Consider the following 23658-nt stretch of genomic DNA (forward strand, 5'->3'; position numbering starts at 1 on the left):
GTAAGTAAAACACAGTAGATGATATACCATGCATGAACAAGATTGAACAAAAACTATGGAATATATACTCTGGTAGTTTTACATCATGACAATGCACATCTATGTCATGACAACACGTGTCTACATCATTGATTTTGCTGTGTTCGAAATAGTAGTCAAAACCTTCAAAATTACCATTACTTTCCCCGATTTTTAAAAATATATTACTGGCGCTGGTATAATTGTGCTATTCTCCAATATTTGTCTTCATTCAGCCAGAAAATACTCTTGGCCGAAGGGTTTTGTCACTATTCGTCTCGTGACTCGTAGTGACAAAGACCCCTTTAATAGGTCACTCATACTTTCCTTGACTGAACAAAATAAATATATATTTGTCTAATTATACCATTGGTAATTTGTAGACTATGAGATATTGATACTTCTATACAGTCATACATTTAATAATATACATACTTTAGGGAAAGGATGACACATGCAACTGGAAAGTCACAGGGAAACGTAAATTGATGTGATGCTATTGAATACATCAATGGACAGTTTCATTAGCTTTTATATATATATACGATTGACAGTGTTTGAAATAAATTTTGCATGCTAGCACCAGGAATAAACTGACCTTGCGTTGAACAATTTTTTACAAAGTTTGCCTGAACTAAATATCTATACAGAAGAAACATGCACTATTTCCTATTATATGGGAAGGTAGGATGACAAACACAGTAGCCACACTCCCTGTCAATTTCAGTGATAACATGCAGGGTTTTATTTCACACAGCAGGAAGAACAAAAATGTACTTGTGTTTAGAAAAAAAAATCAAATTTAAGAGTTTGGAAGAGAAATAAAAGAACATCTCTATGGATTTACAGATTAAATAGATATGTATGTTTTTTGTTTTTTTCGTATTACATTCAATACAATACTAATACAGTACTGTCATCGTGAGTTGAAGACTTTCTTACTCTGTAATGTACCTCTGGAAGTAAAAACAAGCACTCAATGACATCTCTCCAAATGAACAGTGCCCTCATGAGTCTTTATGTACATGTAACCTCAATAAACCAACTATGAAAAGGGGATAGTAGACAAAGTCTTTACTAGTATATAAATGTATTAAAGTACCCTTCCCTTATCAAATACTTCTGTCCAACTGAAATTACATCAATTTCTGTAAGATGGCTATTCAAATCTTAAAAGTGACATCACTTCCTGTCACGATGAATATTCATGTTTTCTCCCTCACATCACTTTGTGCCTTTCCTTCAAAATGACAATGTTGCAATGAATAATGATTTTTGACTGAAATATTCTTTCCATACATCATCAATGATGTTTGTGGATGTTTGAAAATATAAATTAGTCAAAATTCATGTACAAGGTATTTATATCTCTCTGTAGTATATATAATAACCTGTTACTTAGCCTCAATGGTGGTGGTGTACTGACAGTAACAAGGGAGCTAACGATCCAACGACTAATGCAGTTAGTTCAAGTTTTGTGAAGCCTGGTTTGTTCACCTCTGAATTACTATCTTGCTCTGTTGAACAATTGCTATGAGAATGACCCTGGGAAGCTATTTCTGGTAAAACGTGCACGGTGGCAACATATAAAAATGTTCCTGCAGAGAACAGCATTGCTATGCCTGTCGCATTGATAGTGTCCAAAGCTTCTTTTGTACCCTGTAAAATAAGAGAACAATTCAGACAAACTTGTCAGAACTGTTTATCTGAGTCCAAAATGACAAATCATGCACTTTCAGGAACCTGTCTGTTTCTAGTTCTGTATGATATATACTACAATCAATCAATCAATTAATCAATCAACCATTCATTCACTCAATCAATCAATCCATAGAGCACTAGTTTCCAATCACTCAATCTAGCTATCAATTAATCAATCAACCAATCCATAGAGCACTAGTTGCAAATCAATCAATCAATCAATCAATCAATCAATCCATAAAGCACGATTCCCATGTGACATAACATTAGAGGCACTGTGCATTTAGAAGGCTCTCAATTACAAAATGTGTTTTTAAATTCTTAAAATATACACCATGTATACATATTATAATAAAACCTTGACCGAGTATCTCCTCTGATACAACCAGCTGCATCAAAAATGCAATATTTCCATCATATATATATATACCATACAATAAATATATTTACACAATAAAATAATTAATCGACTGATCAATCAACCAACCAACCAACCAATCAATCAATCGACCAAATGAATTGCTATTATGTAAGTTTCCAAAACCGTAGTTCTGTTCAATGGTGCCAAAAGCTTGTTTGACCAGACTTGTTTTCAGCTTGAAATTGTCCACATTTTAGCCATCGCTATAATTCAATTCAGTTGACAGGTCATTTACATATTCAGTTGGCAGGTCATTTACATATTTATACCTTTCAGGTCATTTACATATTAATAACTTTCAGGTCATTTACATATTAATAACTTTCAGGTCATTTACATATTAATAACTTTCAGGTCATTTACATATTTATACCTTTCAGGTCATTTACATATTAATAACTTTCAGGTCATTTACATATTTATACCTTTCAGGTCATTTACATATTAATAACTTTCAGCCAGTATGTAGCAGTGAATATATTCTGCTTATCAAGGCATTTAAAAAAAAAAACTTCATTTGAGGGATTGTTATTTAGTGTGAAATTACGAAAGTGTTGCAATGTACAGAAGATGCCATTTTAGATATGTATATTTCAGTCCAACCACCTACCTGACTAAGTCCTATGTATGTAAGAATGGCTCCAATTGGTGCTGCCAAGGAAAATACTAATAGATGCAGTCGTATTCTGTTCCTCTCAAAGTTTTCATGTAAAAGAAATGAAACCAGACCAAATGCTGCAGGTGCCTGAAAATAAATACTTTATAAAATGAATGAAACATAAAATATGAACCTGGAGTTCTAGAATAGTTTCAAGTGAACTATTTCCAAGGACCTCACCAGAACATTTTCTTATTACTGATATTTTCTTTTTTGTATTGTTATTATCTTATATTTCTGGTGGAAATAAATTCATATTCATATAAATTTGTTTATTTTGTCAAAATACTAAGAAATATGCCCCAAATGATACACCTAGCAATATGACAACATCTGCCAAGGGTTTTACACACAAAGCAAATCATTCCTATTTTAGTCTAGCAGTTTATTGATAACTACTGGTAAATATTAGACTTAGGGGCAAGATCAATAGTTCAATTTAGTTCTCATCTTACAAAAAATGGTTTCACTTTTAAAGAATCTCTTTGTACAAAAAAATGTCGGCAAATTGAGAAATAGAAGATTTGTCATTATATAGATGCATGACTGTCACACTAAAATAAAGTAAAGTGTCAACAAAAGAACTATTTTTCCTCAATACATACTGTTTTTATATTCATAGCACTACACTACATACTAATGATACATACTGATTTGAAACTGATTGTGCTGTCTGAAACATTTTGAATTTTGGCCAATTTAGTAAAACAGGGGTGGAGGTCTGAGGCCTAACTTAAAGAATTTTGTTTTTATCCTACACTGAACTATTGATCTCACCCTTTAAATACATAACAGATGAGGAGTGTGTCTGAAACTGGAACTGTTTCCATTTCAATGTTACGTAAATATCACTGTGAATAAAACCTCGTCTTACCTTGTGAAGCATTATGGCTACAAATACTATCATTTCTACATCAGTTCTGTCTGTCTTAGCAGCAGCTCCCATTGCTATACCATCAGCTAGAAAAAAAAACATCCCAAAAATCAAACATACATGTAATACCCCGGTAGTACATTGTATGGTCATATGGTTTTATGTAAAGTGGCTTACTCTGTAACCAATTAAAATCAGACTATAAAATGCAAAATACATGATACACAAAAGGGAAAAGATATCTTGTGAATTCAGTGTTGAACAAAAAGTTGGATTTTAATGAGATAAAATGTACTGGTTTCATTCACTTTCACTTATATCAGTATGGAGTGGGCATCAACCCAAACCTAGGTGGAAATGACATACACAGTGCCAGGAAAATGTGGTAAACTTGTTGTCAACTGCTTCTATTCTTATTGTAACTATATAAAAATACAAGCAGTTGACCATACATTTAACGAAAGTTCCCTAGCAAGATCTGTATGTCACCAGCCTAAGTTTGAATCGATGCCAGCTCCATACTGGTGAGTGAAAGTGAATGAAACCAACATATTTGAACTCTTTTCACATCCAAATTTTTATTAAAGAATCACATTTGAGTCAATAGTACTGTAGTTATTATCTATGTACAAAAAGGCTTGGAAACTGAGAACATTGTGTTTTTTTGAATTTATTGGATATTTATTGGAAAATGAGAAGAAAAGAATTGAGTCTATAAATGATACTACTATATAACTTTGTGATTAAAATGCTCCACCTGTTATTACTAGATAATAGGATTCAACATGTTTTATTTGTTGGATAATCTGATGTAAAACAACAAATACAAAACAAAGACTGTAAAGTTATAAATGGTGCCACTTGAACATAAATGTACATGCTAACAATTCCTGTCATTCTGTTAGGAATCAATTAACAAGAACTGTTGCACTTATATATACTTAATTTGTATAGAACATTGATACAATTTTTAAAAAAAAGAACCATAATTTTATGTAATATAAACAAGCTTACATTGAGAGTAATGTTCACCCAAAATACTGTAGGGCATAGTTAATGTAAATTGAATTGACCTGACTTGACTTGATATGAAAAATACATGTACATTTTCTATTCTGAATTATACAAGCTCATAACTCAAAAGTTTGTCATTAATTTTGATTAGAGAATAAATCTCAGACAACAGTTGTGCTATACATGTGCATATAGTAAATCTGGCTCATGAAGCCCCCCCCCCCCCAACTAATGTCTGATGAATAGGGGTGACCCTATTGATTTGTACATGAATGTTTCTCATCGTAGCATTTTTAATAAGTTTGCCCAGAATTTAGTCATTTCTAACAAGGGATGGACTCGACTAATTTATATCTCTCTTTCTCACAAATATATAGTTAATGTTTCAATGTTACTGGAAAGTTCTTTTTATCTCTGGAAATAAATATATATTTAATACATATTTATATATTTATATATTGTGAGACTGGACACAACCGATTTGGAAATGTCTTTTCCAGGGTGTAGTGAATTGACAATAAATTACCATTAAAAAATATTATGGGTCAATTGGTCGATAAAAAAAGGAAACCAGTGTGCCTACAATGTGACGCCTTCTGGATGGCTTAAACATGATAATTTAAGTCAGAAAAGGACACCCACAAACCATATTAATTATCAATGGTCTTATATTTCAGAGATAAATGATAATTTTTGACCAGATACATACTTGTGGTATCGCCATCTTACTGTCAGCAATCTCTTATTTTTCTTAATCTGGCCATAGAGGGCGATATTTTTAAAATTTTGGTCAGGTTCAAGAAATATACATTTCTTGTAGAATCAGTTGGATCATGAGAAACAGAAACATACATGGACAGTGCCATCCATGATCCTGATAAAAAATAACAAAAAAAGCTCTCACTGGAAATTGAACATCAATCCTCCATACAATTTATACCAAGGGGGTGTTAGAAACTATGAAATTATAACATGATTTCAATTTTGCATGGAAGCAGTTCCTGAAGAACACCAATGGAATGTTACAGTTTGTACCTCACACATGCAGATTGTCTCTACACAGTATAAGGAGTTTCATAACAGTCATACAACATCATTACCTACCTGCGGCATGTACTACAAGTCCCAGTGTGGCTGTTATCTTATTTCTACCAGTACCATTACTATTTTTGTTGGATTCAGCATCACCTATGGAAACAACAGACATAACTTGTGACTTCACATCAAAAGAATACTTTTTTGGGGGGAGGGGGGGGGCACATACCTTTTCTTGGGAAGAGTTATTCAAAGGCACCATCTATATTGTACATATACCATATTATACAGAACATTGACATGTTGAACGTTATGAGGTCACTCAACTTTGAACTTGAGATTAATTCATTGCTGATTTGGTGTTTGTGTTACTCCGGACCACAATGACCAGCTCAATTGGTTATGCAATTACTACTTGTCAGTTTTATGGAAGTAGTAAGAATGTAGTCTGTAACTAAGATATGCCATGCCCTCACTCATCAGCCAACTCCATCCAAACACCAAGAATGTTAGTCAACTCACAGGAAATTAACCCATATTTTTTATCATTTTGACTCCAACAATAAAGGTTGTCTTTCGCTAGAGACTCAGACATGGCAAGATATAAATTTAGAGACCGACCCAATGCATGCACTCAGTCTGGAACAATATTTCATCTTGCCCTATAGCATCTTTCTCATAGTGACTCTGACCTGAACAAAAATGTTTGCACTTTTTTTTTTTGGAAACTGTAATCTGGGACAAGGGCACAAACATATATAAATACACATTATTACATACTTTGTATACAAAGACTTACCCTGAGAGGAATGGAAATGAGAACCACCTATCTGATCTACCAGCAACATAAAGACAAATCCAATCACTAAGGCAAATCCAATGTACACATGTAAATCTTCTCCTTCATGTTCATGTTCATGTCCATGGCTGTGAACATCACCTCCTGCATTGCCTACTGTTTCATCTACACCTTCTTTCACAATGTGATGATGCTCTATGTATAAAGAAATCAAGAGATCAAACATGGACTGAAATCATGATGGTCGAATGATTAGCATGACCAGCTTGGAATCTGCAGGTTGCGGATTCTAGCCTCATCGCTGCTGTTTTTTTTCCGAATGGCTAAAATCCTTGGGCAAGATTTGAACCATGATTGTGCCTCAGTCAACCCAGCTGTATAATTGGGGACCTGGTAGGATAGAGGTTGCAATGTGTATGCTGTAATCCTATGTGCTGATAGAGGCTGCAATGCACTGTTTGCTTACTAGAGGGTTAAGGAAGTATAAAGGGCTGTTGTACAATGTAGGTCAGTACCAGGGTAGAGCTTTGAACACAGTCTGGGAAGTGCTACACATTTGAATATAAAATCTAATATTATTAATTTATTATCATTATTATTATTTATTATCATAAATTAGAAACATCTAACATGTATGTTTCATTTTCCATTATTTAAACAGAGATGATGATGTTAGTCTGTGAGGTACACCATGATGGGGCACCCTCACACATCGGTCAACCCCTCTCACACATATTGTACAGTCTAGATGAGACGACGGGTGGTGAGAAAAGCTTCTACACACAGTTGTAAACACTAAGTGAAGTTGTATGGTAATACTAGTAGTAAGGGGAAACACGTCAATACAATCCCTTTGGTCTAAAAATGTTGGCTTAACCAATTATGGCAATTCATGACACTTTTATTGTACTAAAAGTTTTAATATGTTGCAGATGTACATGTCTATGACAAACAGTAATGTAAAAACAATTCCATCAAACAATTTATTACATTAAATGTACATTTATCAAATTTAATTTCAAATATCAACTTCACGCATCATTTCAGATTTTGGTGCTGGAATTATTCATCACAATGATTCTGTGCAAACATAATATGAATCATCTTGCTAACTTTGAATCTGTACATTGTCAGTTCGAGTCTTGTCCTTGGGTGAAATCTGAACCGCCATTGTGCCCCAGTCAACCCAGCTGTACAAATGAGGAGCTGATAGGATACAACTTATAAGTTGCTATGTGAAGGATTTAATCTTTCTGTTAATTGAGGCAGCAGGGGCTGTAATCTCCAATGGCAATTTTAGAAATATAAAATAGGCTGTTGTGTTGCTTACATCTGTGCCAAAAGGAATAATTGTGCAGATCTTTGAGCACCATGAGAGAAAGTGTATTATTATTATCATTATTAGAGGCAAAATACAGAAATGTTGGTATTTACATGTAGGATAAAGTGCATCTATATATGCAATATACATTACCTGGTACATTTTCATACAGGGCATGAATACCTTCTGGAATAATGACAGCCAATGATGTACCAACTAATAACCCAGCACCAAGAACTGTTACTAGACGTAACTTGTCCTGTCGATTAAAGAATAAAATACACATACATGAATTGCCCTACAGTTATTATATTACAGTACACGTAACATGTATACATGTATTTCATCATCAGACAATATATGTACATGTGTATATACATGGAGGTAGTATATTGGTAGCGACTTTTTAATTGCTAAATGAATCTTATAATATGATATGTACATTGTATGGTAATATTTAACATATATATTCTCCAGAGCATTCTAACTGAACTCTACAATGTACATCTCAGTGGAAAATGGCACATTGTAAATTGACTGATTGATTGATCAATCGATTGATTGATTGATTGATTGATTGACTGATGTTTAAACCTGCACTAGCTGTAACTGAGATACTTGTTTTCATAAAATAACCAAAGATATATTAACTAAAAGTTTGTTATTTACAAATGTACTTATAAAAAGACCTTGTATCTGTCTAATCAGTTGTACATGTGTAGTGACAAGTTTAAATCTTGAGCAAAAGCTCGGTTTGAATCTGTCACCATGTTAAAAGTGACAGCATTAAACTTAAATAAAGAACATGATTTGTTGTGAGAGTAACATGAAGTACAACTACTGCCATAGAATAGATTTATGCCTGGAAGCTTTGTAAGCAATTGGTATATTAATTCAAAAATATTGCTGCAATGTACAATTCTGAATGACTCTATACAGTCATAATTATTTATCATGCAACTGTAATATGCCACTTGAGGTTCGCAGTTTACTCATATCATATGATATAAAAATCTTACCCTACCACTACAAAGATAATACATTTGGTTGGCCCTGAATCATTTAGTGTACATGTCCTTGTCCAATTTCTGAGCTTTGGTTGAAAATATATTATGATTATTTAAACAACTAATTTGTATTTGGGATTTGATGCATAATCAGTATATGTTTCAATTATGAAATATCCATATGTTATGTTGAAACAATTATTTTAATTTCATGAAACTACATTGTATCATTACTCCTATTCACACAAAAGAATAATGACCTCAAAAATTCATCAAGTTATGTAAATGTACTGTCCATAACTGGGTCCAAGTGCAAGTTAAAACTCAATGAATAACTTAGCAAACAGTCAAACACACAAGTAGTTGGGGGGGGGGGGCAGGTTTAATAATTCACATTGAATATTTATTTAACACAAACTGTATGAAAAAATGTATTCATAACAGGTATACATATATATGTTTTCCTTTGAAAGTAAATGTACATGTATGGTACATGCACTCAACAGACTTTTGTGAGTTCAACAATGGCGTTGCCGCAAGTCAGCTTGATGTTATTGAAAGTGAATATATGTCATTCTATGAAAACTACAAATATCCAGCTAACCACAATATACATATATGTTCTCTCTTCATTTATTAGTTTTTCTGACTCAGCAGTGACACTACCGACAGTAACTGTTACTCGGACTCTCTGACTATGAACTGAGTATATTATGTAGATACATAACCTCTACAAAAACAGTCAAAAATTTCCAGAATGACATAAAATATTGGATAAATTTTAATACATAATTCCATAATCTACAAATTAAGAATAAATAACAATATTTTAAAAAACTTTATACAATTTATGAATTCACATCGAAATATTTGTTTTAAAAATAAAGTCTTGTCACTACATTATAAATGACAAGACAACTAGAATAATGTAGTATGACCCCAAAAATAAATCAGGTCTTTTTTTTAATTTTCAATGTTATGACTTATTTTCTGTCAAGTAACAGTGATTTAATATGTATAACTGTACATTTGTATTTGTCAATGGTCTAACCGTATGTCATTCACAATTTTTGTCACCATATTTATATTTATAACTTTCTGCATAGATACAATGTAGATATTAAAGATTATGGTGTCACAGTTGTAAGGTAACATCTGGTATGCTATTTTTTTTCAATGAACGGTACTTGTACTTCATCAATGGGGGAAAAAAGATGCTACAAAGAGCATTCGTGGATGGTGTAAGCTGGAAGATTATTGAGACGATTTTTTATCATTACAGAAAATATTCAATTTGATCAGCAGAGACCGAGTGAGTTATTCCCACAGAGATATCTCCACGCTGAGGGGGGAAACTAGGGTACAATAATATATCTTCGAAACGAAACTTTTTCGCCTGACATATATCATAACCACAGTCACAGCAGTAGTGTGTGTAACAGGAACCGTATTATCGTAGTATACAACCTAACTGAAATCGGATAGATTGCAGTTGTATAAAAAAAAGAAAAAAGTTTGGTCTTCCCTAAAAATTCATCATTCTACCAAACTACTGCCAATTGAAAATTATACGTGCCTGTTAACAATTTCATCATTTAAGAACCGGAATATGCATACAATGAACAATATTATTGCGTGTTGGTTGGAAGAGCGATCATGCTGCCACGTCTGTCGAGGATTTACCAACGTAAAAATATACACATCTCTTACCTCTGATAAATTAATGGCCAACGGTATAGAACCAGACAAATAACAACCAATTAACATGGCAATAGATAACAATAACAGTCGCCAAAAGTTATCCATTTTTGGCGGCGAGGTAAAATTGTCAGTGAGGATTTGCGATGTCTGATTCAACATGAAAAGTATCTCGGAAGACAACAATCATGTGTACAGCTGGTAATGACCCTGCGTAATGACCTGCGCACAGAATCTGGTCATTGGTGGCGCTGTTAGCATAGCAAAAGTAAGCTTGGGTGAAGAAGAGATCGAAGGCACACTACATTCGAAGTGAAAATGGTTAGTATTTTGTGCTGTCACGTAATATATAACTAGATTTACGGTTGCTAATTGCATCCAAGATGATTTAAGGGCGATTGCTACCGGACTAAAAAGTGTGGTGAGCGAGAAATTGTACATCAAGCAATATTTGAATGGGTGACGTCGACGAGTAAAATTGTATTTTTTGTCGGCCATGCTTGCTCATGCAACTCATGTAGACGAGGACCATACCATATACCATAGACCACGAAGGAAAAGGCTTCAATATTTAATAAAAATTGTTTCCCATTCAGCAGATTACCAGGCAGCATGTTTATCACGTATTTTTCTTTTACGCTGATCATTTTGTACTGTGTATATAGTCATGGTTTTTTTCATGGTAGTCTCCATACATCGGACATCCACTATGAGTCTGACTTTCTATTTTCTATAAAATTTGTATAAATGTGTGCATGTATATACAAATAGATGTGATTTGATGAAATCAATTTAACTACAATGTTTTCTACATTTTAGGCACATACAATTCTGTTAGTACAACCTGGTAGGAAGGCAGAGACAAGAACATATTCAGATTATGAAACTGTAAACGAGTGTATGGAAGGTAGGTCCAAATACAGTCCTTTCATTCAATCACAGCTGGTGGTATTTATAGATGTACATGTATGCATAATTGTAACATTACATTTTGCTTTGGTTTTTTTACTGATTCGACACAGTACCCTTACATATTGTCACTGTCTAATATTATTAGCTTGTAACAACTTACCTATTAAGTATGATTTCTCACAACATATTCTAGAAAATTGCTCTCATGTTGATAATTATACAAACTACAATGCAACACTAAAACCTGGGATACTATGCAGAGATATACACAGATGTTATGAATTGTGTAAACATGGTTTCTAAATTACAAAATTCATCTTGACAGCAATATTGGACAAAAGTAGTCAAGTGTATGTTATATTTGATTGCAGTAATGTTATGGGGCTACCCAATCTGTAAAGTGTAATGCTAAAAAATAGAAAAGAAACCAGTGCCAGAAGTGCATTGATACCCCTCCCTAGCCGCTAACTCAAGTGTAGATTAGACCATAGACCCTCCACCTGGGTGGAGGGTCTATGATTAGACCATAGATGTTGAAGAAAGTCTTTCTCTAACATCAATGATCAAACTAAAGTGGTATTTCATATATTATTACTGGCATTCTTATTAGAATTAGATGAAGATTCCCAGAAACTGAGATTTCAGACTTGTTATTATTAGTGTTTCTTGTACAGTGTACTTTCAATGCGAAAAATAATACAAGAATATGAAAGTAACCCTTGTGTAATCCTGTACTGATTTCCAAATTCACTTTCATCTTGAAAATTACTGTTAATATACGGTTTTGAAAATTCCTCAATTTTAATTCACACAAGTTTTTGTGCTTTATTTTCAGGTGTGTGTAAAATCTATGAAGAACATCTGAAGAGGATGAACCCAAATAGTCCTTCTATTACATATGATATCAGTCAGCTCTTTGACTTCATTGATCAACTTGCAGATCTTAGCTGTCTTGTGTAAGTACATGTACAGTGTCAGGAAAAGTGTGAATATGAAATGACTAACTATTTAGTGATGAGATGATTGGGAAGGTAGCTGGGTATTGGAGAGAAAAACACTGTTTGAAATACAGGCAAGACATCAAACCTCAATAGGGTTATGTTTCAATCCCATGTTGTCACTTTAGACTTAAGTGTTATCCATTCATTGAAGCCATACAATGATTAAATACGGTCATTCTTGTGTCCAGGACCAAGTTTTTCTATACATGTAGCTCTATCTGACATCTAGATCATGGAAAACAACCTTCTAAAATGTATGGTGACAGGGCTTTCAGTGTGTATGCTCCTAAACTATGGAATAGTTTTCCGCTTGAGCTTCGACTACTTGAGAAATTTGCTCCTTTCAAGAAGAGTCTTAAAACGTATATTTTCCGACAATGCTATTGCTGATGTTTTTAAATTGATTGCTAATTTCTAAATCCGATTTTGTTTTTAGAGACACTTTTAAACTATTCATTGACTTGTGTTCTTATGCTAGATTTTTGTTGTTGCTCTTTTGCTAGTCTTTCTCATTTTGTAATGTTCAGACCGCTGAGACATGTTTGTGTAGTGGTCTTTAAACAATAAATTATTATTATTATTATTATTATTATCTAAACAGGGCCTTTTAAGGGAACAAAAGTGAGAGTGATGTTATCATGGCTGTATTTCTCTATTGAGCTACCATCCCTTGGGTTTGTTTTTTTTCATTTTGTTGCTTTTTGAAAATATCAGCTTCATATCTGTGTATATTTCTTATATTGTAACTGCAGGTACCAAAAAACCACCAACACATATGCACCATACAATAAAGACTGGATGAAAGAAAAAATCTATGTACTCTTAAGAAGACAGGCTGGAAAGTGATCACACCAAGACTTACAGGGTTAAAGATGCTATAAAACTACTTGAAGTTCAATTATTTTGTCATGGGGGGGGGGGGGGGGGTTTAGAAAATATTTCATTATTTTGTGATCCTTTTAATCACATATATTGTCTCTCTAATTTTAAGTAGATTCTACTTGCAGTATTGCAGAATTGTTCTTGCTGTGTACTGTATCTCTTTTCAATCTGTACCCTGATTTTGACATCAACAGGCACTGTACTATACATTTCAATTGTTTATAGGGTTATGGTATTTTTATATCAAGGATAAGAGGGTCTTATGTTTTAAGGACACATCAGTATTCTTACCCACGTATGAATAGTTTTCGTTTAATTACAAAAATTGCCAAGAAAAATAGTTTTAGAAACCAGAAACCATAGTTGAAATTGAAATGACCATATTTGCCTTTATGATCACAAAATAATGATTAAGAATAGAATTTCTTTAAAGTAGTTAGTCTGTATTATTCTTTGTTAATATTATCATTATATGTGTCTTTTGACTATCTTAGTATTTTCTATCTGTTCTTTTATAAAAACTCTTTTCTTAGCTAAGCATATTGGCAGATTGCTGTACTGTTCTGAATATTCACTGCCCACATGTACTGGTAGGTGTCTGGAATCAAACTGTATCAAAGTATAGAAGTATGATTTCACAAATTTTGTTTATGTCATACAGATTTTATCATTTAACCTTCTGGCTTTTGACTTAGTAGAAAGAGCAACCCGTAGCTGGAACCATCTTTCTTACATTCTCAACAACACAGTAGTAGAATTCTATATAAACGTTTGCCTCTGAGGCTCATTTATACATACAATGGTGCATCTCAGACTCTTGTCAGTTTAAGTCCAATGGCTTGCATACAGCTATAGATCATGAAATGCATACACGCACTCACAATGCATATTCAAGACTGTTTCATTGTAACCAACGTGATGGAAGTACCCTGAAAAGTCATCTTGTTGCAGTGATGAGTGGTTAACAGTGTAGCACATCTAGCATCGTGAACGACTGTGGTCTAAATTATGGTCAGTTTTATGAACAATTTCTAGATAGTGGTGAGCACATGGGTATAGTGGAAAGTCATATAAAAATTGATGAAGTCGCAAGTAATACATATGTACATGCAAGTCCTAGAGGGAAGTTTTTACCATGTAAAAGAACACAGTCAAAAACTGTACGAAACAAACTGGAACAGGAAAAATAGGTGATATATGTTTGCGCAATAGAGCTGTCTCCAGAACATCTATAAAACATGAGAATATCACAAAGTTCACTAGTCCTCTACCAATATAGCATTCTATATATTTAACAGAAGTTTTGTCACTGTTTTCTGTTTGATTCCTCTTTTGATGGTTTTGTGAGGTTTGTTTTCATACAAATAATGCATCTAGTGTATTCTTGAAATTTATCAGTAATTGTCTTTTTTATAAATGGAACAAACATACATCACACATTCCATATATTATGGCAAGTTTTTGCTGACTGTTTACGCAACGTCCAAAACCAAACCTGTCAAAATCTAAACGCAAATCGTTCAAAAAAACTATCAAAGGAGGAATGGAAATCAAACTTTTGCTTCATTTAGCCGGAACATCAATATGTAAGTAGGAATATTGGAATTGTGTGTATGTAGCAATGTAGAGATGGTTTCTTGAATGGTGAGGTAGATATTAGGCAAGATTTCTAGAGGGTGCTTTTCTTTTCATGGATGGGATAGGTACTAATACTATCTTTCATTGGTTTATGTTCATGTTATAATGTTATGTTGTCAGAAACTGACCAACCAAATTTGTAGTTTTAAAACTTGTACCATTCCATGTGATCTTGAAGTACTGTACTGTAGCTTCTTTGTAGAAATAAAGGGTGTTTTGTTCTTTGACAAATCGTTGTGAGTTTCCATGTTATAGTTGTGTGTTTTAGTGATGCTGTCTTGGTGTGGTGTCACTTATAGTCAGAACCACAGACAAGTAACACGTTACTTGTCTGTGTCAAAACACAAGAGATAGGAGGCCATGTTTGTCATAATCTTATCTTGTATACTTCCGTCAGCCATCATAATTTTTCTTTGACCAAGTAGCTGTTGCATAGTCTAATCTAGACTGTCAACAGTCATTCATGCCTTGCTATGTTTCATCTAAAACAAAGTTGATGCCTCCCTCCGTAGCACTGAATACTAATGTGTACTGATAAGAACTGTGACTGCCAAAGGGATGGACGACTGTCGCTTGTGCGTCCGGCACTCGCTGTTCAATCAGTACGCAGTTATAGTATTGCTCCGGATCGGAGCGAGGCAACGACTTTAGTTTTAGGTAAACTGTAGCAAAAAAGGCACGAATGACAGTCAACAGTGTAAGTCTAATCCCCTTTAGGGTGTGTCCTCATTGGTTACATAAGAGCTTAAACTAAACACCTAATACTGTACATGTAGAACTGGCTTGGTCAAAAAGCCAGTGAGAGCTGTGAGAAGAGAGTGTTTAGCTATCTCTGACCATCTACATTTATCATATCACCATGTAAATTATTGTTGATAGGGTTGAAATCAAATTAGTACAATATATTCATAGACTACAATACAGTCATGGGCTTAGCTCCGATAACATCCACTAGTACTAACTGTAGTAACACGGAGTTTCAGAGATTATCTGTACTCCACCCATGATTACATTTTACAGTGTCATACAATCAATGAGGTAATGTTCAATATTTGTATTGATTCACTCAGCTGTATATTTTGCATGTCAAGTACTTTGCTGTGCAAACCAACCTTAGTGCTATCATGGTGGGTGACAACCTTAGTGCTATCTTGATGGGTGACAACCTTGACCAAACAGCTAAGTGGCTTCAAAACTGAAATACCACACCAATAATTAAGTTCTAACATGTTCAGGATTTCCTTCCCCAAACTTCTAATTTGATACAAAAAACCACATAGTTGGTTGCAGGTAAACTATTAGGCCATATAAAAAAAAATTGGGTTTCTGATAACCCAACCGACCCTAGTTTAAGCCTCTGATCCTAAACATTTTCAACCTAAAAAAGAAGAAATTCTTTGTCTTCTTGACCTTCATACTTGTCTGTTTTCTTTCCCCAGCAATGTCTGTACATATTTATCAAACTATCCCAGAAGGGGTATTCTGACCGACATTTTGTTTGTTTGGGGGTCGAAGCAATAATTTTCAAGAATAAAAACAATTAAAAATGTAAAATAAAATAAAATAAATTCCCAACCTACGTACCCTAGTTTCGTTATCAAAAACACAATTATTTTTTCACCTAATTACCATACTTTTGATAAGCACTGACTATTGGGAGTCCTTTTCTTTACTGTATGTTTTTTTCTAAAGTAAATGTAATTTGTAATGACAATTTTTACTCACAGAGTCAAAAAAAGCTGGAAACGAATCCCAAATTTATAAAATAAATAAAAGAAAAAGAAACTAAAATCTATTAGATTTACACAATAATTCGTTTTACCACAGTTCTATTTAGTGTAAGATTTTCTGGTGAAACAGGTGAGAAATTAAATGATAATTTCCTTGTTCTGTTTTGCACACTTTCTCATCGTTTGTAGTCAAGGCTGTCAGACATACACCTTAAAGGCCCATGTCAGGTTACCATGAATAGTTTAGATGAGAATAATAGTTGTCCATTCCAGCATATGTTACTTATGTACACAAAAAAGTTGGTCCTGAAAAAAAGAATGATGTTATCTTATCTTTGTGGAGCTCCATTCATCAGATAGCATTGATGAAAGAATGTAGTATTCAAACATGGGGGGGGGGGGGGGCTTTACATTTAATACCTTAGTAGCTTCAAGAGGCTCCAACCACAATCTATCACACTCTACAATTTGATGTTCAAAACAGCCTAAAAAGTGACTATAACCGAAACTTTTCTTTCTTATGACCATAACAAATTATGGACAAATGTTCAACTAAACAATTTTTTTCCCATATGGATGAGGTTTGGGTATTTATTTTGGATTTTTAATCTACCGTATAACACAATTTTATCATGGCGTCCTACTTGAAAAATCAATATGAAACAACATATTCCAAGACCTTGTTTGTAACTCAATACATAGCGAAAAGCTAAAAAATGTGTCAACAGTTTATTATTGTACGTACAATAGTAAAGATTTTACACAATTATTAATCTTTTGTCATTTCCTGAGTTACAAACACAGACTTGGTCTATGTTGTTTCACATTGATTTATCAAGTAGAAAGCCATGATAAAATTGTGTTATAGATTAAAAATCCAAAATAAATACCCAATCCTCATCCATATATGGTCACTGTAGTTCATATTATTTTGACACTAATTTTGAATCCTACCCCCACAAGAAATGAGTGACATACTTACAAATTTGCTGTGTGTCTGTGAAAAATATTACAACTGATATCTATGACAAGGTTGTGGACTGAATTCAGATTAAAACAATCCTGATGTTTTGGTATATACAACATTGACAGTAATTACATGTGTATAAGTCAATCTTTCAGAATATGAATATGAAAACAATAGTTATGAATATGAAAACAATGATATTGTATAGTCAAATATCGCAGTCACTGCTAGCTCTGAAAAAATTAGCAATCATTTTGTTTTTCATTTTAAACCATAGTAGTATTTCTTTTCTCAATTTCACAATTTTTGCTAAAATGTTTTCTCTTGTCAGTAATCTGATTAATATATAACCTCCCCATTCTTTTCAGTTTCTCTATATGTAGGCATTTTTATATCAAATTTTATCAATTAGATTGAAGTTAAAAAAAAGCAATGGCAAAAATACATGGAAATCAGCTCATTTTGGCAATAGCGCCCTCACTCATTGTACTTTAGATTTCTTTCGTTGATTGCGTGATACATGTTTATGAGTCATAGAGTATAATTCTCAAATTAGAGCGGGGTTATTCTCTAAACCCCACCCTTATTTTTGACTTTTAATCCATTGAAATGCAAAGTAAACTATATAACAAAGGCATATGATTCCATGTTCTTGCATCAGTGCTGTCTTTATCAACTGAACCATCAAAGTGTTAATCTCAAATATTGATGAATCCAGATTTTCTCTACCAGACAAGTGTTTATCACACCTTAATTGTAATCATAATTCAAACATGGACTTTAAAATACCTCACTTGATGTTTTCCTATACACGGATCACCTGGTCTGCTATTTTGGTGTGTACTTTATGCTACAAAGAGGTCATTAACCTAATCCATTGTTCTCACACTGTTCAAAGCATATTTTGTAACAAAAACCATGGTCTCCTTTGTTCTCCTTGTTATCCATTTTCCATTGACCTTGTGTGTTTTTAAATTTGTCTTTTAATTTGATCCTGTGTGTATCGCATTCAACATACATACATACATACATACATACAGTAACATGTATCACACATCCATCCATCCATCCATCAATACACACACATACGTATACACATATGTACTTACACACACACACACACACACACACACACTTTTATTTATTTATCGAATAACCAATGGGAGCTAGTCCCATTTATAGGCTCCTTTGGTTCAGTGTTAGTGTGGGAGGAAACTGGAGTACCCGGGGAAAACCTGAGTTTTACGGTAGAGTCAAACTGACAACACTCTTCTTACTTACAACATGGTAAATTTAATCAATCAAACCTGGTTCGAACCCAGGCTGCAGAGGTATGTGGCGTATGAGATAACCGCTCAACAACCCACAACCCAATATGCGCGCACGCACACGCACGCACACACACACACACACACACACACACACACACACACACACACACACACACACAAAATACCTGACAAAATGGAATTCATATGTCTATTACATTAGATTGGCTGTTTTTTTTATTGCACACTTGTTTTATTACGACACAATATATACATAAAACTCTCAGAAATAATCATCAATGCTCTGTAGAATAAAATCTATGCTGCAGTACTCTCAAGGTTTCAAATTCTTTTAAAAGTCAAAATATCTTATTCTTTTTTCTTTCTTTTTTTTAAATAACTCAGTACTGACAGTTGATACAATAGGAGTACGGAGACATGGTAAAAGTGACTCAAACAATAACACATCATCAATAAAATACAGAAAACAGTCATTTGTTAGAAATATGTCAGTGAAAAGTTAAGATTGTAGGCAGCTGACTTGTAAGACTAGTTGTATATTTCACTGTTGTTCATTGCATATGGCATTCTATAGGTGCTTGCTTTAGAGGTCTGGGTAAAAAGTGCCATCTGTGATGATTAATTTCAACGGCAAAGAAGAATGAGGATGAAGGAATGTCAGGATAAATGACATACTTGAAGAATGTAAAATTTAGCAAACTTTTGTAGGGGGCTTTGCTACAAAATAAACAAATCTCCGTCGACGACATAGTTCCCAACATTTCAACTCACTAAGTCATAATTTGAATGTCAATATGACAAAATAAATAGGCTGGCCATTCAGTTGAACTATCATGAAGGTCATGAAATAAAGTGCTGTACATATTGAACTATAGTATCTGACATTTGTGCCAGGTTTAGTTGAAATGGATGTGTCCCAATGTATGACATCATGACCACTGGGGACTAATTATTAGTCAAATTCTGATAGAAAGATATTGAAAGAATTGAAATACAAATTAATGAACTGTTGATGTATGATATGTTATCAAACATCTTGAAAGACAATTAGTTTAAATTTACTGTTGTACCATTATACAAATAAAATCAGTAAAATCTATACATAAGTTTTGGACATGAAAGGTGGAGTGTTGGACAGTGGTGTCTACTGCTTTATATACAATACAGAATATGATTGATCTTTAGTTTTTAATGTAGAAATATACATCAATTTCAAACATGTTAAGAAATGCATGAAAAAAGAGATATCGTGAAATTAACTTTAGAACTTGATGATGAGGTTTGAAATATGACATGAAATAAAATAAATTTTGTGTTTCTATTTCAGTAGTAATTATACAACATAATTACACAATGCATGTCAATGTGTGTGTTTGTGTGTGTCTGTGTGAGTCTGTGTGTATGTGTGTGTGTCTGTCTGTGTCTGTGTATGTATGTGTGTGTGTGTCTGTGTATGTGTGTGTCTATGTGTATGTGTCTATGTGTCTGTGTGTGTGTGTGTGTGTGTGTGCGTGTAAATTCAACTCATTGAAAATTGCACATCATCATTATACAAATTTGTCCAATTTCATATAATTTAAATTCTACCAGAATTATGATTTAAATGGTACTAGATCGATAAAAGCTTGTGAGATGGGAGAGAAAAGATAAGATACAATCAACCTAAAAACAATCAATTTCATGAGATGTTGATCATTAATAGGCCTGAAATAAATAATTGTTTGAAAGTCCTGCCTGACATAAAGAACTCAACAAGCAGAGTCCATGAAACTTACAATTGAAACCCTACAATTAAACAACAATTAATAATCATCCTGAAAACAGAAAGTTTTACAATAGTCAAAAAAATGTCATGTTTTGAACAGAGAAGGCACATTTACAATTTGTTTACAGTCTCCTAGTAACAGCAGTCATGTGATCAAAAGTCAGAGCCAATTACATAAACAATACATCAAACAGAATGTCACATGTAATTAATCTTTCAGTCAAGTGCTGTTAACTAGGATGTACTTGATTGGCTGTTTGTAGTTTGAAAGGCAGCAAGTTGCCAATCAACAACAAGCTCTTAGATTATTCTAGTTTGTCAACTTGTATGGAACTCACCATCTTTAGTGAAAATATTTACATAATCTTAGTAAATATTCTTTTAACAATCAAGCCTTGGAGATAAATAAAAGTTGAGTAAAGATCCTCTGTATATTAAAAAAATGTTGATACTCCAAGCTACTGGTAATTTTCAGACACAATTTGTATGTGTATATAAATATATACTCCACTCAAAATATTTCAATGGCATGAAAATTAATATGATTGCATTATGATAAAATCATAGATATACATTTATCATTTCATCCCACTATACTAAATATTCCATTTATGGCCTGCAATGCTTTGAAACATTTGCATATGCATTCTGCAAACATGGTTATTTTAAATAATAGGCAAAATAAAAAATATTGTGTGTTTCCAATAACCCATTGTAACCAACGCTAGTTTAATTAAGCCGCCAACCCTAAATGTTTTTTAAACATTTAAAACAAAAAGGATAAGATATTCTTTGTCTTCTTGACCTTTTCATGTTTACAAGCTTATGTCTGTTTTCTTTCCCCATCGATGTCTGTACATATTTCATCAAACGGTCACAGAAGGGGTATTCTGACTGACATTTCGTTTGGTTTTGGATCGAAGCAATAATAATTTAAAAAGATAAAATAAAATAACAATAAATCCCCTATTCTCTGAGGTCGTGTTATTGGAAACACACAATTATTTTGTTTCTGCCTTATTTCCTACTGCATACATGTGTGCCTTGAATAGCATCTTATGTTCACATATGAAGAGCAAGCTGAACAGAGTATGGTACTATAAATATGTTACACTTAAATACATTGAAACTTTTCCTGCATGGCTTTTAGGGATGTTTTGTTGTTGGAATTCTGGAATACAAAGTGTACTCAACTTGACATATTCTGCATAGACAAGAATCACACAATCAAGGAAGACACAGTTTAAAAATTCTACAAGTTTTAAACAGATAAGGAAGTAGAGACATCTACGATCTCTATTAAAGTTTCAAAAATATCTTTATCAAACATTTTGGTTTGATATTTCTATGTGACATTATAAACAAACCGATACCTCTAGTCTTTTTTTTTTACTCTTTTAGCTCTGTCAGGATATGATCACCATTAAATGTCAGAAATATTGATGTTAAAAGACAATTTACAGAAAAAAATGTCATACATGATATAATCACCAATTTTTCTGACATAAAAGGGGAGCGCCAATTCAGCTAGGAAATAAAGGGTCTTGCCTTGTGGATTCAGCAATCATGCATATGTATGCAATGAACAATGAATATTCATGACTATTTATCTGTAGGTAGTAAGCATTTAGGAGTTTAGAAATTTATGTGATGTAAAAAAAAAATTGTTTATGAAAATGCCCTAATTTCCTGAAGTATTAAAACAAAGCTGATCTCTCTGTTTACTGACATCTGATGGTATTCAAAATAAATCCGTTTTTGTGTTAGTCAGAGTGAGGATTTTAAAGTGCTCACTACAGAATGCAATGATCCGACAATGAATTTGTTGACCTAGCAGACTCCAAGATGGTGGGAGTAACATTTTGTAGAGCTGTAGAAATCATGCCCATTAAAATAGAGAAATCTCTAGAGACAGTGAAGTAACGAAACTGTTAACTCCTATGTATGTAAATGTTTTCAAACAACCACCTGATGTATTAACAAACACACACCTGATTGGCCAATTAAACCATAAAGTTTGCACACTGTTGTTAACTGGCCAATCAAAGACTGTCTATTCACTGGACTGTAATGCAATAAACAACAATTTGTCCTGATGTAAACACAAATCTGATTGGCCACTGAAACCGTAAAGTTGGTACATAGTTGTTAAATGGCCAATTAAAGACTATCTTGCATTCGTTGGCTTGTAATGCAATAAATGACAAGTCATCATCACAGTTTCAGCATCTTATCTGTGTGTTATTGGATGGTTCACTTTTCCCTACATCGCAAGTCTTTGTAAATCCCATCGTTGTGATTGGTCACTTGAATCACACATACCCACCATTAGTTTACTCTGAATACCTCTAGCCAGTCGACTGTCTAAACAAAGTCCACTTGCTTGGTGTTTCATTAGGTTGTCTTTATAACTCCATTTCTGTTGATAGATGAAATAATATTATATGTAGGTGTCATTTTTTAAATGACATTAAAAAAAAATAGTAATGTGTGATTATATTTATGTATTTAATCACCAACTGATATGATATCTGGAATTCAAGACAATAATTTTATTATTTGTACCAAAGTTATGAGAATGAGACGTTGATGAGTGTTTGCTTAATAATGATGACAGCAAACATGAAAATATGAAAATACTTGTGACATAATTGTTTTTTCTCACTAACATCCTTTGACTTGCAATGACAAGGCCTCTTATCCACTCATACTAAATATGGGAGAATACAACAGCAATCAAGGTTACAGCTTACTAAGTTAGACACAGACTAAAACTAATGTCGTTTGATGTGGTAGAGTACACAAGACAGTGATGCCACCTGTTGTTATAATCACCCTGTAATTATGAGAGTGATCACTGACGTCCCTAAATTTGTAAACTACACAATCATGGAAATTGTCAGAAACACCATCCTTCTGTGTGAGTGC

The 23658-nt window shown here is 33.4% G+C and overlaps 3 protein-coding genes across 4 annotated transcripts in view; 1 reads left to right on the forward strand and 2 right to left on the reverse strand.

Moving 5' to 3' along the window:
• Positions 1-455: 455 nt before the first annotated feature.
• LOC144446977 (zinc transporter ZIP9-like) lies at positions 456-10712 on the reverse strand. The gene is made up of 7 exons (XM_078136851.1): positions 10559-10712; positions 7995-8100; positions 6521-6715; positions 5791-5874; positions 3673-3758; positions 2751-2885; positions 456-1677 (listed from the first exon to the last, which is right to left on the reverse strand). The coding sequence occupies exons 1-7, from the start codon at positions 10706-10708 to the stop codon at positions 1423-1425; spliced, it is 1011 nt and encodes a 336-aa protein (XP_077992977.1). The 5' UTR covers positions 10709-10712; the 3' UTR covers positions 456-1422.
• Positions 10713-10804: 92 nt separating this feature from the next.
• LOC144450540 (enhancer of rudimentary homolog) lies at positions 10805-13372 on the forward strand. Its single transcript, XM_078141188.1, has 4 exons — positions 10805-10867; positions 11366-11453; positions 12294-12414; positions 13212-13372. The coding sequence occupies exons 1-4, from the start codon at positions 10865-10867 to the stop codon at positions 13303-13305; spliced, it is 306 nt and encodes a 101-aa protein (XP_077997314.1). The 5' UTR covers positions 10805-10864; the 3' UTR covers positions 13306-13372.
• Positions 13373-20610: 7238 nt separating this feature from the next.
• Positions 20611-23658, reverse strand: part of LOC144448331 (polypeptide N-acetylgalactosaminyltransferase 2-like) — a 56866-nt gene continuing 53818 nt past the window's right edge. For both annotated transcript variants that reach the window (XM_078138533.1, XM_078138541.1), the window contains exon 15: positions 20611-23149. In XM_078138533.1, the coding sequence (XP_077994659.1) occupies positions 22994-23149 (156 nt within the window). In that variant the 3' untranslated portion in view covers positions 20611-22993. The remainder of the gene's footprint in view (positions 23150-23658) is intronic.

This window comes from Glandiceps talaboti, chromosome 2, assembly GCF_964340395.1.
Source record: "Glandiceps talaboti chromosome 2, keGlaTala1.1, whole genome shotgun sequence".
Lineage (NCBI taxonomy): Eukaryota > Metazoa > Hemichordata > Enteropneusta > Spengelidae > Glandiceps > Glandiceps talaboti.